This window comes from Musca domestica, unplaced genomic scaffold, assembly GCF_030504385.1.
Source record: "Musca domestica strain aabys unplaced genomic scaffold, Musca_domestica.polishedcontigs.V.1.1 39, whole genome shotgun sequence".
NCBI lineage: Eukaryota > Metazoa > Arthropoda > Insecta > Diptera > Muscidae > Musca > Musca domestica.
The window spans coordinates 6,936,421-6,954,492 of record NW_026712326.1 but is presented as its reverse complement, the minus strand read 5'-3'; the positions used below and the strand labels follow the sequence as shown (position 1 = coordinate 6,954,492).

The 18,072-nt window shown below is 34.3% G+C and overlaps 1 protein-coding gene across 1 annotated transcript in view; it reads left to right on the top strand.

Annotated features, from left to right (window-relative positions):
* LOC101894056 (ankyrin repeat and sterile alpha motif domain-containing protein 1B) overlaps positions 1–13,336 on the top strand; it is a 46,498-nt gene extending 33,162 nt beyond the window's left edge. The window contains exons 9-13 of the mRNA XM_059126497.1: positions 28–276; positions 333–507; positions 4,550–4,777; positions 4,882–5,013; positions 8,581–13,336. Coding sequence (XP_058982480.1) covers positions 28–276; positions 333–507; positions 4,550–4,777; positions 4,882–5,013; positions 8,581–8,760 — 964 coding nt within the window. The 3' untranslated portion in view covers positions 8,761–13,336. The remainder of the gene's footprint in view (positions 1–27; positions 277–332; positions 508–4,549; positions 4,778–4,881; positions 5,014–8,580) is intronic.
* Positions 13,337–18,072: the final 4,736 nt, after the last annotated feature.

Sequence of the window (18,072 nt, the reverse complement as noted above, 5' to 3'; positions counted from 1 at the left end):
ATCCCATAAATTTTCTTTACTTTGTAGCAAACATCTCTACAACACCCTGGATAGTGTCTGTGGCGTTTGGGATGTGGAGTTGCAAACGGTGCTGGAAATCAATAAACTGGGTCATCGTCGACGCATCCTGCAATCGATTGCCTTCATCAAACAGATGCGTGAACCCAAATCAGCCAAAACACCTTTGGGTGAAAACAATGAAACGAATAAAATTCCTACAACTGGTGGTGGCGGCGTTGCTCAACGTCAGTCTGCCACCGGGTATCGCAAGAATAGGTAACTCAAGGATTCTAATATGTCATATATTTTATTTACTAATAAGTTTCTTTTAGACCTGCTCCACCACCACCCACTCAGAAGGCCACCCAACAGACTCCCTCTTCGACCCAATCGTTGGAGATACGTGCACCCTCGGAATTGCTATTGGGTTTACCCGATAATTTACGCACAAAATGGCGTCATTCAGCAAATGATTTGCTCAATGATCAAATTAAATATGAAGTTTATGTAAGTAGAGCAATAATTTTTAATTTTCCGTTAACGGTCGTAAATTTACCAACCCAAATAAGTTCTTTCGAACAACTTTGGTAGTTTTATATACAAAATTAACCGGTTTTCCAAGCATCTGATTTTTATAACTTTTCGAAATTTCGCTGAGGTGGGAATAGATGTCGTGGAAATAACTCAACTCAGAATATTTTTCCTATTTTTAAAATATTTTTTTGAAATTTTTGCTATGTGTATGTAATATTTTGAAATAGGTACAAGTAAAAAAAGATATTAGGTTCGGTCTGGCCGAACTTCTAAAACCCTCCACCATTAGGTAAAGAAAACATTTTTATAGAAAATTATCTGGAATTAAAAGTGTTACACTTTAAACTACAAAGTCCAGATAGATCGTTAGGAGAATGCGGTTAGAGTTTTCAAAAAGCCATTATATGGGGGTCAGTGACTAACATTTAAAGGTGTTTCAAATGGAATGACAAATTTAATATACCCTCCTTTCGAAGTTGGAGGGTATAAAAGTTGTTGGATACTATCCGAAAAAAATGCTTAAAATTTACAAAATTATTTGAAGGTGCTAATTTAACAACATACAAGAGCTAACTTCACACTGTGGAAATTGTATTGTCTAATTCCGCCAAGAACTCAATAAGGACCGGTATATTGGACCCACCATTTAGTATGAGACCTCATGCGAGCCAACTAAGGTGTCTTTTTGGTTCTTTTTTTAAAATATTGTTACTAACCCCCTTTAAACGGTATTATAGCATATTAAAATTTTCTAAGAAATTATTTATCACAAAATTTTATTATAGATCCTAGAAGACGTCAAAAGTCTAAATCTTACCTAAATGCTAGAATTTAATAAATATTATAAACAGATTTTAAGAATAAAGCAGTACTTTGTGTGATATAGCTCCCATATATCATCAACCGATTTCAGGATAATTGTACACAATATGTCTAATATAAGTCCAAATGACCTGTGTTTTGGTACATTCCACCAAATTCACCCTAGAAGCAAATAAATAAAATTTGGAGAAAATCGGTTCAGCTTTAGCTCTCATATGTATGTTTTATCCGATTTGGGGTTTAAAGTCCCATCACAAGCGTAGTTTGCATAGCAAAATGAAAAAAAAAAATTGGAGAAAAATAAAAACACAAATGATTAATATGTATTTTTTATAGGGTGGCTGTTCGTGGAACAATATTACCTTCGTACAAAGGGTTTTTAGCAGTAGGACGTAATCCTATGCTTGTTAGTACTCGTAGAGTCGGTAGAATACTGTAAAGGCGGCAATTACAAACGTCAATCCTTAGGAAATGTCATTACCTTTGACATTATGTACGAGGTACAAAGTCGTATAAAGAGGTAGTAGACATTACCTAAGGAGGAGAAAAATATGAATTTCGGCATATCCGAATTTCGGGAAAGTTCTAAATTCAGGCGCATCCGACCGAATTCAGTATAGAAGCAAGTATATCGATTGCGAATGAAAATCGGTTCAGATATAGCTATAGATCCTATATATATGTTTCATCCGATTTGGTGTTTAAGTCCCTCACATTCCTAATATGCAATCGACAGCAATGATATTTGGTACCATGTATCTCATAGAGCTCGAAAAACCTCTGTCAAATTTTATCGAGATCGGTTCAGATTAGGATATAGCTCAGATATATATCTTTATCGTAAATCGGTTTAGGTAGAGCTAAAGCTCCCATATATGTGTTTTATTCGATCTGGGGTTCAAAGTGCCTCACAAGCGTAATATGCATTCCACAACATTTTTTTGGTACCAAATATCAGATATAGTTCAGAAATAAGTGTATAAAATTTTGTCAGGATCAGTTCAGATTTGGATATAGCTCCCATACATATCCTCAACCGATTTCGGCTTAATTGTGCACCAAATGGCCAATATCAATCCAAATGACCAGAATTTTGGCATATTCGACCGAATTCAGACTGGAAGCAAATATATTATATTATTTGAATTAGTTTTAGGTCAAGCGAAATAGGTTCCTACACCTCAAAGGGTACAATTTTCGAATAATTGTAACTCCCATAAGATGCGAAACTAGTAGGAAGTTTTCTGTAAACTTCTAATATATAAATATTTCTAACACCCATAGATCTCATGTGAATGAGATATTTACTGACCTACCATTTATGTAACCCAATCAAGTAAAAAAGGATTTATTTCGGCTGGTCCGAATTTTGAATATCCTCCACCAATTCGAACGAATTGGAAATTTTCAAAAATAAAAACACAAGTTAAATTCGTTAAAAATTCTGTTAAAAAATCTTAAAAATACCGGTTGTAGGGATTTACTCCCTACGGAATAGTGGACCTGCATAGGGATTTTTTGTCATAGGCTATTATAATATAAAAATACGAAACTTGAAACAGCTCCAGTGAATAATGTCGCTAAAGTCATCAAAATAACGAGTATCGGCAGATACCGTTATATCGGGGCTATACTAAGACCTTGGCCTGGATAGTCAATTTGAAATAAGTCCGCTGAATAATGTAGCTAAAATCAGAAAAATACCTATAGAGGGAGGTACCATTACATGGGGTCTATACGAAGACGTGAAATGTACTGTTATACAGGGGCTATACCTAAACGTAAAACGGACATCCTTAAATCGGTATAGAATTTTATGCTAATCGAGAATATATATACTTTGTGAGGTATGAGATATATATTTTGAGGTGTTACAAACGGAATGGCACACTTAATATAACTCTCATACTACGATGGATGTCATGAAAAGGGTCAAATTTTTGTCTACATTTGATCAAGTGTGAAATTGATATATCGGCCTACTCTTCCTAACACCTTTTCCACTTAAGTTCAAAAAAATCTAAATGAGGCATCAATATATCTCATAAAGATCGGAACCAGTACCCGACGTGGTTCCAACTTAATTCGGTGCAACATTTATATCAGCCTTAGGTCAGGAGAAAACTTGGATAATAACAATAATTTTATAAATAAAAGTTCTACTTAAACATGAAAACAGTATCCGATTTTTTCTTCTTTAGGAAGGACCAGCCTATGCTCCGTATACCAGTTACTCCATTTATTTATCCTTAGAGAGAAAAAGATTGAACTCTTATTTTACATTTTATTAGAGACATGAATATTCATGGAGTGGACTGATAAATAGCGATATTGATGGAGAGGACTGATATTATCCATTTTCCCAACCGACCTAGCACTGATTCAAATATTAGGATTTGCAAAATTTGATACACGATGTACCAAGTTTGGATCAAATCAGATACCCTCTCGAGAGTTATCGTGCTCACCATCCAGACACACAGACGGACGGGCGGACACCCCAAAATCAATTTGGATTTGGTCCAAAGAGTCCTGGGTTCTAAAATCATTATTTCGATGAGGCACGTTTTGGTTGTATCAAATTTTATATACCCTCTTTAGCCATATATCTGAGTGTATAAGGGTGAGGGCATACAAATAAAATTTTGCTAATGTATGAACAACAGAATGTCTCTTTCATGACTTTCTATTCAGAACTAATTCAGTTTTTTGGCGCCAAACAGAAATTAACATCCCTCAGGTTGGACACCTACGTGTTGCTAATAGATGTGACAGTTTAAACCAATTTTTCCCCTAGAGCCGATGATATTTAAATTAGTCGCTACACTAGCTTATCATCAAAATTTTATTGTTGACCGCAATACATAGACAGTCTATAAATCATATTTCTTGTTTCCTTTCCACTTATGTCGAAATTACATATTTGTTCAAATGAAATTGTTGACCCCAATCCTTGACATGGAATATCTTTTTTTTCCTTGGAAACGTCACTGTGTACAACTTTCACCGCATTATCTTAATTGCCAAAAACAATTCCCTCATTTAGTTTCTTTTATTTCGGAAATTCCAATAATCTAATAAGTTCGGCAATTAATCATTATAACGTGTCATTTAACACCACCACAAACAAAGTGTCATTCACACACTCACTCTTCCTCCTTTGTTTGTTTGTCTTTCCATTAATTCCGCACAGTATTTAGGCTCAACGGTTGTGAAGGAACTGCGCGGCACCGAATCGACGCGCAAATCCATACAAAAACTCAAACAAGACGCCCAACACACGACTGCTACCAACATGCTAATGTCTTCCCAGTCAGAAACCAATGCTGCCCGTAATCAATCATTTAACAAACAGAAACGCATTCTTGTGACACTGGCCATCTCGCATCACGGCGTGGAATTTCTGGATGTGAACACGAAGGTAAGAATTGGGCACGCACCATGAACACCACGAATGAGTGACACATGAATCTGTAACATTGTTTGTCTTTCTTCTGTTTTTTTTTCTGTTTTCATCCTTTGCAGAATACAATTTGTGAACACGAGATACAGAACATAAATTGTGCATGCCAAGATGCGGATGATTTAAGACATTTCGCCTACATCACCAAGGAGAATGAGGTGCACTATTGTCACGTGTTCTATGTGGAGAGTCAGGTAAGTTACAAGTTTTTACCAACTATTTTTGCTAACTTAGAAAGACAAATTTGTGCGTTCATGAATTATTATTATAAAACAAGTTAAAAAGCGGTAAGTTAGGCCGGGCCAAACTTTGAATAACCTCCACCATTTGGAACGAATTTGGAAATTAAAAAAATATAAAATCCTTAAAAAATTATCTTAAATTTTAAAAATACCGAATATTGCCGTTATATTGGGGTTTATACGACGTGGACTTACATAGGCATTGTTTGCCATAAGCCATTACCATATTCAAATTCGAAACTTGAAATAAACGGTGAATAATGTAGCTAGAATCATCAAAATATCGTATATAGGGAGGTACCATTATATCGGAGCTGTGTGAAGACCTGGACCAGCATAGACAATATTCTGTCACATTACGAACTTCAAATACCACATCTCAAGCAATTTCGGTGGGTATGGTACCTTTCATCGTCAAAATACCGAATATAGGGATGTACTAATATATGGGGCCTATACGAAGACCTGGACCAGCATAGACAATTTTCTGTCTTAGGGTGTAGTATCCAATTCGAACTTTAGATACCAAATTTGAAACAATTCCGGTAAATAATGTCGCTAAAATCATCAAAAGACCGAATATAGGGGGTACCGTTATATGGGGGCTATACGAAGACGTGGACCTGCACAGACAATTTTCTGTCTTAGGATGTAGTATAGAATTCGAACTTCAGATACCAAATTTGAAACAATTCCGGTGAATAATGTCGCTAAAATCATCAAAATACCGAATATCGGGAGGTACCGTTATATGGAGGCTATGTGAAGACCTGGACCAGCATAGACAATTTTCTGTCTTAGGGTGTAGTATCCAATTCGAACTTCAAATACCAAATTTGAAACAATTCCTGTGAATAATGTCGCTAAAATCATCAAAATACCGAATATCGGAGGTACCGTTATATGGGGGCTATATGAAAAAGTGGACCTACATGGCCCATTTACGAACTTAACCTGCCTACTGGAAAAATAAACACGTGTGCAAAATTTTAGCCTTCTATCTCAATTCGTTCGAAAGATAGCGTGATTACAACAGACGGACAGACAGGCGGACATGGCTATATCGAATTTAGAATTTTACGCTGATCAAGAATATATATACTTTGTTGGGTCTGACATGAGTATTTCGAGGAGTTACAAACTGAATGACAAAGTTAATATACCCTCCATAGTATGGTGGAGGGTATAACAAGTAAGTGAAGGCAATGCCGATGTAATCATGTTCGGCCATCCGCCTGTGGAAATCGTTTAGGTTTCCGACCCAAATGTATTACATTCTCAAAATGTTGAGTGTCTTTGAGCCGGGTTTGTAGGGCCTCACCCTTTGTGCGTCCCTGACAAAAGGTATCGACCAATTACACCTCCCTATATTTGGTAATTTGACGATTAAAGTACCACTGTTCAACAGAATTGCTTAAAATTTGATCCCCCAAATACCAGAGGACCGTTTATAAAAGTTTACCCCTATATTCGGATTTTTATGTATTTATTACTTCAAGTTCCTTATATCAGAGATGATAAGTACTGCTCCATTATTGGACAATTCTACCTAACTCAACCTTTTTTTAAACCCTCAGCCATATGGTTACAGAGGGTATATAGCATTTGACCCTAGGCCTCTTTGGAGTCGATCAAGGGATGTCCGTCCCTCTAGATGGCTGATTCGCACTATAACTCTGGGAGGAAGTATCCGATTTTATCCAATCTTGGTATATCGTAATATTATCGCCAAATTTAGATCAAGTTGGGAGATGGGCAATATTTGTTTACTTCATAGAAGGTCCAGATTTTCAAAGAAAATAAATTTCTGTATAAAACAAGAAAGGATCATCCAAATTTGTGCAAACTTTGCAAACCCCAATATTTGAACCAGTGGGAAAATGGGCGGTATCGGTCCTCATCATCATGTACCTCTCCCGCAAAATGTCGAAATTTGGAATAATAATTTTATAAAATGCGAAATATGCGTCCGATTTTCCTCGGATTTCGCTTATTTCAATTTCTTACTACAACAGTATCTGGTGTGAAGTTGGTAGATAAGGCTCCACTTCTTCTGGTACCTCCCACACAAAGGGGTGAACATTTTGAATTGCCAAAACGCTCATAAAATATGAAATAAGCTTCCGCTCCCACATATCGCAATAAATTTATTAATAAAAGATCTGATGTGTATATGGAATTTATCGGCACACTCCTTATGGTATCTCCCCCACACAGGGTAACAATTTTAAATACATACTTATATCATATCCTTCATAAAAGTTAAGTTAAATATTATACAGGGTGAGAAAAAAAACTGCAACTAAGTCAAAAGCCACAATTTTGACATTTTTTTTAATTTTATTGAATGAAAGCAAAAAATTTCGGAAATAGCATCACATTTTAGAATAAATTTAGATTTGTTAGAATTGGTCAGCTTTGGCACGAATTATGGCCTTCAAACAGCCGATCAAACCATCACACGCTGCCCAAACGTTGCTCTGCGGTGTTTTGGCCCATTCCCGGCGAAGCGCTTGCTTGAGGTGATCGACACTTTGGTATTTTTTAGTGCCAACCTTGCTTTCCAAAATACTCCAGACACAATAGTCCAACGGATTGGTATCCGGCGATTTTGGTGGTCATTGTACGCTGGAAATAAAGCGAGGAACCTCATTTTGCAATGCAATTCCTCGCGTGCTGAGTGCGATGGTGCTGAGTCTTGTTGGAATGTCCAAGGTCTGTGGCCAAAATGTTTGAGTTCCCAAGGCTTTAATACATCCTCCAGAATATTTTCGCGATAATATTTGGCATTTATTCTGATTCCATGGTCGATTAATACGAGCCGAGAGCGACCATCGGCTGTTATGGCGGCGGAATAGAATATTGCGATATGATCAGCTCACGAACCATATTTCGGCCACTGCGATGCGGTCTCTTCTGTACTTTTCGAATCATTTCTGCTGATGTTGATGTTTTCTTCCGTCCACTTCCTTACCGTCGATCTACGCTACGGCAACGAGCGATGATACCAGACTCAAAAGATTTATTCACATTTAAATGCTGAAGTGCTCTGGCGACAACCACTTGTGATTTTCCAGCCAAATATAAAGAAATCACACTATCACGCTTGAATTCCATCATGAATAACTTTTTTTCTGGAAAGTTCTCACCAAAATGCTTTTGTACGCTTGTAAACAATATAATGAGCTGTCACTGGAATAATTTTAACAGCTGTTGGACGAGCGGCTTAGAAATGACTGCAGTCTGAAGTTGTTTGCAGTTTTTTCATCTCACCCTGTAACATAGAAAGTAGAAGATATAATCCGAATATGGCACGATGTAATATTTACATCGGACTTAGGTCCGATACGAATTGGACCTCCCCCATAAAGGGTCAACAGTTAGAATAGTCATAACTCAAGGTTAGGGGCATATATCTATCGGTAAACCGACTGAAGTTATATTTCAATTATATTTGAAGTTATATATCTTTACAGGTGTTTTCTAAATTTTAATTGCAAGTGTTTTTTTTTTCCGCAGGACCTAGCCTCCGATATCATATTGACGCTGGGACAAGCTTTTGAGGTGGCCTATCAGTTGGCTCTGCGTGATGGCATAACCTCAACCCCACTCTCCACACTAAATCACAGCATACTACAAGGCTTGGACTACTCCAAACAAACAGCTTCGGCAAGTAGCAGTAAGACTCAAGAAGCGTAAGATGACCAATTCAAACACAACTTTCAAAGACTTTTTAAAAGAATTTGATTTTTTGTTATTATTTTTGTTCTTTTTTTCTAAACATTAAAGTATATACAATATAGTATCGAGATAACTATTATAAAATAGATTTAAGACAATAGACCAAAAACAAAACAACAAACTTTAGTTTATTAGCTACGGGAATAGAAGAAGAACGAGGAAATGTTCAAACCAAACTAAAGAAAAATTGAAATGAAAACAAAAAAGTTAAACGATTCTAGTCTCTGTAGAAGCATAGGGCGCGAGTATTTGTTAGTCCCCATGTGTTTTTGTGTATGAAACACACAGCAACAACAACAAACAACAAATTTCGAAACATTTTGCACAAAATGACAACTCTATACAATAATAATTATAATAATGATAATGAATGAATTTGTAAAGATTTTTTTCTACCTAAGGAATTTTTAGCACAAATGTTTTTAAGTGTTTTTTTCCAAATCGCACAATGTTAACAGTAACAAAAGTAATGGAATGAATTAGATATTTATTACAAAACAAATGTATTTATAAAACGTATATAATTTATTATTTTTAATTGAGCTTAAAACAATCAAATTAAATTATCTCGTTTTTGTTTTTGTTGCTTGTCAGAGAAATGCATGATTTTGTTATTCTCGTTCATTATTTTCCATCTTCGAAGTCATCATCATCCACTTCCCGACCAACCAACCAACCAACTCACCAAATTTTCTTCCTTTCTCTCTTTTTCTATCTCTCCCACATTTCTTCATGCCTCCCCTTTTGTAGTTCATCCATAAATATCGATATTTTTCAAACATCTTTCATTAATTTATGGATCATATTGAGGAAAATTTTATCCATACCCCCCAATTGGTGTACCCGGACATTTTCATGATTGATATTTAATTTTAATTATTTTCACAATAGGTAAGCAGTTATATTTCTATTAAAAAAAAATATTATTTTTATTCAGGATGTAGGTTATGTATTTAAAATTGTTATGAACTATTGGTAATGAAGAACAGACGAAGATTTCTATTTTATTTTTTTTTTTTCGCTTCAATACAGCAAATTGATAAAATACATAGAATATGATATGGAATATGGTCTAAAGGTTTACATCTGTTTCTGATAATTTTATCGGAACATTTAAAATGCGACGTAAAAGCCAATGGAGCCACCACATCAGATATCTTCTTCGACGAATATTAATGATATTGGTAAATCCACAAAGAACCTTGCCATGCAATGGTAAATTTGTAGGTTTAGAATAAAACATAGAATAAGTGCACCAAATTCTTGTGTCCCACAGAGGGCTTCAAAATAACTAAAATGTCTAGCAGCAAAGTGAAAATTTTAAAATCGGTTCTGGCTGCAATTTTTAATTCCACAACTCAAAATCATGATAAATTCGGTTTAAACATTCAGTTATCTCCACTATGAGAAAAGCATAGATAAACTAAGGGTTTGAAAATGTCAAATATTTGGGTAAGCGATATGTCAGAACTTATGCTACTTATGTGTGACGAATTCCTATACCGTCAGCATTACAGCTACTGAGGATATCATTTGATACAGCCGAAAATTTGTCTCATCAAAATAACGGTCTCTTTGGAACAAATGCGTTCCGTGAGGCTGACTGGCTGGTGTGCACGATAACTCTCGAAGGTAGTATCCGATTTCGTCTAAACTGGTATATCGTAATATAACTATCAAACAGATTGCGAAAAATCATTATTTAGTGGAAAGGGTATTATGTCTCTGAGCATTTGTTTGTAACATGGGCAAGGAAGCGAGATAAACCCATAGTTACCCTTAAGGATCTCCCTTATATATCTTCAACCGACATAAGATATGGCTCGAAAATACCCCTGTCAGATTTTGTCGAGATCGGTTCAAATTAGAATATAGCTCCCAAATATATTTTTATCCGATATCAGGTTTATTGTGCACCAAATGGCTAATATCAGTCCAAATGGACTGAATTTTGGCAATTCGGACTGAATTCATCATAGAAACTAGTGCTTCTAATTTCGTGAAAATCGGTTCAGATATATCTATAGCTTCCTTATATATGTTCAATCCAATTTGGGTGTTTAAGTCCCTCACATGCGTAATATCAGAAATAAGTGTTTCAATTTCAGTTTTGGATATAGCTCCCATAGATATCCCTATCCGATTTCAGGTTTTTTGTAGCTCAAATGGCTAATATAGAGTGAATTTTGACACTTCCGACGGAATTCAACCTAAAAGCAAGTGCTTCAAATTTTGGTGAAAATCGCTTCAGGTATAGCTATAGCTTCCATATATATGTTTCATCTGATTTTCTGTTTAATTCCCTAAATTTCGTAATATGCATTCGACAACAAAGATATTTGGTTCCCGATATCTTATAGAGCTCAGAAATACCACTGCCAAATTTTGATCGGTTCAGATTTCAACCGATTTGGTACGCACAAGAATGATATTTGGTAACAGATATCTTATAAAGCTCGGAAAAGCATTTGCCAAAATTTATCGAGATGGGCTAAGATTTGGATAAATAAATTATTCGATTTATATATCCTTCATCCGATTTCAGGTTCATTGCACAAATAATGGCTAATATAAGCCTACATGGAGTGAATTTCGGGACGTACGTTTCCAGTTTGTTCAACTCAAAAATATTTGTTTTTTTAATAAAACCCTCCTCCAAGTAATATCATGCACTCTATAGCAAGCTATAACTGCTCTAATGCCAAATATTGGTAGGTGGTGTGATCTACTTGAAATAAATTCTTTTGTTACGGGAGCTCAACTAAATATGCATAGTGGTAGAGGGTGTCATATAGTCGGCCACGCCCCACTTTTGACTTTTCCTTACTGGTTTGTTATAGATCTATATAGTGGTTCCTACTGATTTTCAAAGCTCATAAGCTGAAGAATTCCAGCCTTATAAGCTAAAATGGTCTGTGAAGTTTGGTCTCACATCGGATATTCGAACAGCAGAGGGTTTGAGATGTTTTCAAAAACAAGAATGATGAGCTGTCTGAATTCAAATCAGAGGTTATAAGACCCTCATGCATTGTTCGGGATGAAAAGAGGGCTTATTTACATAGTAAATATAATCAGTCCATACAATGTGGGGAACCCATTGATATCCCCTTCATGCCGAGTTTTACCTTCCAAAAGTGGAAAATAAGTCCGGTTTTTTACCCATAGTCATATTTTAATTCTCTTTGAAACACATCACCAAATTATTACTTATACAAATAATGTTGGCAATTATTTGTAAAGAATTTCGTAAACATCCAAAAACTTTTTTATATAAATTTCAATATTAACGTTTGGTACGAAAATTAGGTCAAAATGAACTGCTAGTGTAAGAAATACCACAGAAACATACATTACTGCGGCTTAAAATCTTTTTCATTACTAATTTCCTCAATATACATTTGGAAAATTGACCCACCTGAATGGCGGAAGGTACCACAAAAGAATGCATTTCTCTAGAGAATAAAGAAAAACCAAACGGAAAACAAACACAAAAAACAACAACAAAATACAATTTTTAACGCAAATTTTTGAAACAAAAGCATTTATTACAAAACCGGTATTACCACAACAACAAACAGCTAATATTTATAACAATACAAAAAGATAATCTACAAACATTACGATAAATAATATATTATAAAAAAAAACAAAACATTCCTTAACAAACTTACTATATCAAAACTATAAACGATTCAGTGTATAATAACTATAAAGCTATAACAAAACTCTCAAAAACAAAATAAAAATTATTATAAAACTGTTTACTAAACACAATTGTTGTTAACAAATCAAGATTATTAAACCAATAAAGATAAAACCAAATATTTATAAACTTTATTATTATACATATGAAGAAAAAAAAAACAACTATATAGATAAATCTGAAAAAATATTCAAAACAAAAAACATTTAATTTCTCCCAGAAAAAAAAACAGAATACGAAAACAAAGCGAACAAACAAATCACAAAAAACAACCAACCTTTAGCAATTAGTTACCATATCTGAAATTGAAAACAAATTAAAAAATACAAAATTATCTTAAACAAAAATAAGAAAAAATTGGGAAAAGCATCTATCTTAATCTTCCTCCCCTAAACCCCCTTCTTAAATTATATTTAATAAATAAATTGGCTTTAGAGAAAATTTAAAAACTATATATACAACATACTATATGAGAAAAACAAATAATTAATGTTATATGAAAATTGGAAAATAAACAACAAGAACAACAAAAATATTTAAAAACTAAATATAATAATCAAAGTTATAAGCCGTTAATGCTTAAAAAATCTATGTAAACGAATTGTAAATTAATTTTAATGTTATACATTAAGAATGATTTTGTATTTATTATTTTTTATTTAATATTATATTTTTGTTATAAATTATTATTAAATTTAGATGTAATATTTATTGGTTTCAAGAAAATAAAAGCTAGTCTGATTTCTTTCTCTCTCATACTCTCTTTTGTACAACATTTGCTGTATTATTCTCGACTTTGTTAAAATAAATTGTGGTAATTTGAAAATTCTATGTTTCAGTTTTGTTTTTTCTAAAAAGGTCTATGAAAAAGTTTTCGAATATTGTAAGTAATTAAATTCCGGATGGAGAAAGATATATTGGATTTTGGATATTTTGGCTTTTCGATACCATTTCAATAAATATTGGTATTGGAGCAAAACAACTTATCAAAAATCGGATTATTAACCCATTATTTAAACAAAAGGATAAAGTTTTTATATGAAGGTGTCATTTTTGGAAATCACCACTATAAGAGCACATAAAATGCAAAAAGGTACTAAATATTGATCGACAGGAGCTGCAGCTAAAAATGGCTGGATGTGGGTTTATCTTTGCTCAGCAAAAATTGTCATTAAATAATAGGTTTATTAAGGACATTATGGTACCTGTAACTGCTCGCATTTTATGAGAGTTTGAGATGTTAGGGCGAGGTAGTAGAAGGACTGTTTGGACATGATTATATAATCCCTTCGAGAGTTATCTTGCGCACCAGCACGCCAGGCAAACGGACGAACGAACGGACTTCTCTAGATCAACTGCAAATGTCCTGAAACGGATTTGGTCCAAAGAGATATAAGGTCTTAAAACGTTATTTCGTATCAAATGGTATATACCCTCTATAGCCATATGGCGGATATAATTAGGGAATATTTTCGGGCTTTTATACCGAAACGTTTTAACACAGCCTAATCGAAATAACGGCCTTAGAAATAACAGCCTTAGACCCTAGTTCTCCTTGGACCAAATCTGTTTCAGGACATTTCGAGTCGATCTATGGGTGTCCGTCCGTCTGCCTGCTGGTGCGCACTATAACTCTCGAAAGAAGTATCCGATTTGATTCAAACTTGGTACATGATAATATTATTAAAAAATTTAGATCGAATTCGGATTTGAGCAATATCGATCGACTCCATCAACATTTTCAAAGAAAATAATTTACAGCATAGAAGACGCAAGGATGATCCAATTTTGTGCAAACTTGCTTGCTTGCTATGCTGTATGCTATAATTTGCAAATAAGCCATCGATTCCTTTAAAACTTTGTAATCAGAGATCTGATGTGAATATAGGATTTATCGGCCACTCCTTTATGTGATATATGTCCCTGAATATAATTGTTACGGAGTGCATCTTACGGCTGTGGCGAACAAATATAACAAATCGGATGAACAATATATATGGGAGTTATAGCTATATCTAATCCGATCTTCACGAAATTTGACATACTAGCTTCTAGACTAAATTCGGTCGTAAGTGCCAAATTCCATCACATTGGGTCTAATATTACACGTTTTGTGCACAATAAAAGACAAATCGGACGAAGTTATGTATGGGAGCTATATCCAAATCTGTTTCGATGTGGATAAAATTTAGCAGAGTTATTTCTGAGCTGTATTTGATATATTTCCCCAAATAGTGATGTTACAGAGTGCATATTACGGCTGCGGAAGTTGAAAAATATATATGGGAGCTATAGCTATATCTGAACCGATTTCGATCAAATTTGGCATACCTTTTTTCCGGTCTAATTTGATTGTATGTGCAAAATTCTATACTATTTGGCCTGGTACACAAGGCAAATCGGACGAATATATATATATAAATATATCTATATATATATATATATATATATATATATATATATATATATATATATATATATATATATATATATATATATATATGGGAGCTATATCTAAATATTGGCCGATTATCTCCAATTTCAATAGGGTTCGTCCCTGGGACAAACAAATGACTTGTGCAAAATTTAATCTCAATCGAATAATAAATGTGACCTGCATTTTGTTAACAAAAATACATGGAAAGACGGATGGACGGAAAATGTGATTCACCAAAAAGAACTATGGGTCTATCTCGTTTCCTCGTTGTTACAAACAAATGCACAAAGACATGATACCCATACCACTTTTGGTGTAGGGTATAATTAAAAAAAAAAACAAAAATTTGCCACTTTGAGGGATTAGATCAATAGTGCCCATTTCCGCAACTGATCTAGCACAGATACTAATATTAAGGTTTGAAAGTTTTAACAAAATCAGATGATCCCTTCTCTTTCTATGAGGTTAATTATTACCTTTTGTTGAGAAGCTACCAGAGGGGTGGGCCTATCTATCCCATCTTTGAACTCGATCTAAGTTTCAATCTAATATTACGAAGTACCGAGTTAGGATGAAGTAGGATACTCCCTTCGGTTAGTTCAATGAGACAAATTTTAGCCATAGCAAATTATATCTTCTTTCCAAAACCATATAGGTCAGGGTATAATTAATATAAATGTGTTCGTGTCTTAAGTCTGTTGTTTTGTCGTAAAAATGCGAAGGTGTTTGTGCCTTAAGTCTTTTGATATTGCCAGAAAAATAATGCACTTGTACTTTTGAAAGGCCATCTCCTTAGTTTGGATTCTAAGTACTTCCTGAAGTTCTTTTAAAGTTCCGCATCCAAGTACAATTGAGTTAAGGCGTTATGATGAGCTAAAAACGAAAAAACTACTAAATGTGAACAATTAAATCATACCGAGTCACAACTGAAATAGGATTTGAAACTTGGTCAAAGCTAAACTAAATTGATTTCAAATTATAAGCGATACGTTGTCATTGCATTTGCTCAAAACATATCCATTTTATATGCTGAGGCGTTGGATTTATCTCAAGGTAATTAAAAAGCAAAACATTGTTTTAAACAGCTCTTAGAAATATTATACATTTTAAAAATTCTTAAATGTTCCCAAAGTACAATTATGGAAGTCTATCCAAATAGCTTTTTTGTTTCGGTGAATTTAAAACTCATATAAACTGTTTTCTTTCTTATCTAGTTCGAGAAAATCCCACTGAAGTCTATGTTCATTTATAGTACAGCACAGTATAACAGTGCGGTTCAAAATTTTGCAGCTGTTATTTGTTTGAAAATAACCTACTTAAACACTTCCTGTTAAAACTACGAAGCTACAAAAATTAATAAATTTTTAAACCTTGAATTTCCCAGAAATAGTTGCAAATATTTTAAGCAGGACTGTAATATGAAGGCCAGCAAGATAATTTAAAAACTATTACCGACGCATGTTCGCATAAATCTATAATTTTGACCATAAATTTATACAAAATATCTCTATTGGCATATATTTTACCAGAGCCCCCAAAACAAAATGCAAAAAACCACAAAAAACCTGTAACTATCTACTGATTATGAAAATGGTGAAAAGTCTGCTAGGAGCTGCCTCAGAGATTCCTACAAATGCCGAAGTAACAACGCTTACACTGGCAATTTATTGGCATTGCAAAACAATTATGCAGCACTTTGTTGTAAATTTTCTCGTCGTGCCCTGCAGCGGTTAATGTGCTGGCACAAAAAATGCGACGACGATGACTACAAAAAATTGCAATGCAAATTTGCAAATGATACGACTAATGATATGGCAATTTATGCGAATTTCTGTTACAAATTTAAAAAAAATATGCCGACCACACCGTTATAGTGAAAAGTTAAATGAACAGGAAAATAATTGAAAAACTTTTGCCAAAAATTGTAATAGTTTAGAGAATATAAATAGATTATGCTTTAAAGCAATAGTGTGTAAATATGTTCATAATAATGGAGGATCTTTAAAAGTTGTTGAAGAATATACATATCATAATTAAAAAAAATAATTATGTTCACTTCAATTTTAGAGAAGGCCAAAATCAGACGGGCTTTGCACATTCTTCCCATTACATATTTTGGTTTATATTTGTATAAACTAAAACATAACATTTCGTTTTAAGACTTTGGAGAGGTTTAAATTTGAAATCGGATGGAACATATATATAAAAACTTTTATCGTAATCGGCTTCCATCAAATTTGGCAATTTGTTTCGGAATTGGCATTAAAATTCAAAGAAAACATATGTAGAGAGTTAGGGATGTGACTTAAACGATTTGTTCCAAACTTGGCAGACTCTATTCCAAATGGAACCATATCGTAAGATCCAAAATTTAACCCAATTGGACCAGGGTAGCAGGATCAGTACATAATTTATACAAAATCAGAAAAAAACAAGTAAAAAAGTAGTAAGTTCGGCCGGGCCGAACTTTGAATACCCCCCACCATTTGGACCGAATTAGAAAATTTTCAAAAAAATAAAATCCATTAAAAAATCTTTTAAAATCTTTAAAATATCTAATATAGGAAGGTGCAGATATTTGGGGGGATATACGATATTGTGGACCCATATAGACAATTCCGTTTCAGGGGGTAAACTGCTCACAAAGAACTCCGTGTGTGGATTTTCAGACAATTCGATTAGAAATCATCAAAATACCGAAGATCGCGGGATACCGATATATGGGAGCTATACGTTATCGTTAACCTATATAGAGAATTCTCTGTCGGGGGGTAAAGTGCTCACAAAGAACACCTTGCGTACAAAGAACCCCTTGTGACTATTCCGTTGAAAAATGTGGCTAAAAACATCAAAATACCGAATATCGGGGGTACCGTTATATGGGGGCTATACGATATCGCGGACCTATGTAGATAATTCTCTGCCGAGGTAAAAAGTACCCACAAGGAACTCCTTGTGGGGATTTTCAGACAATTCCGTTGAAAAATGTGAGTAAAATCAGCAAAATACCGAATATCGGGGGGTACCGTTATATGGGGCATATACGATATCGTGGACCTATATAAACAATTATTTTTGAGAGGGTAAAATTCTCACAAGGGACTCCTTTTGTGTAATTTCAGACAATTCC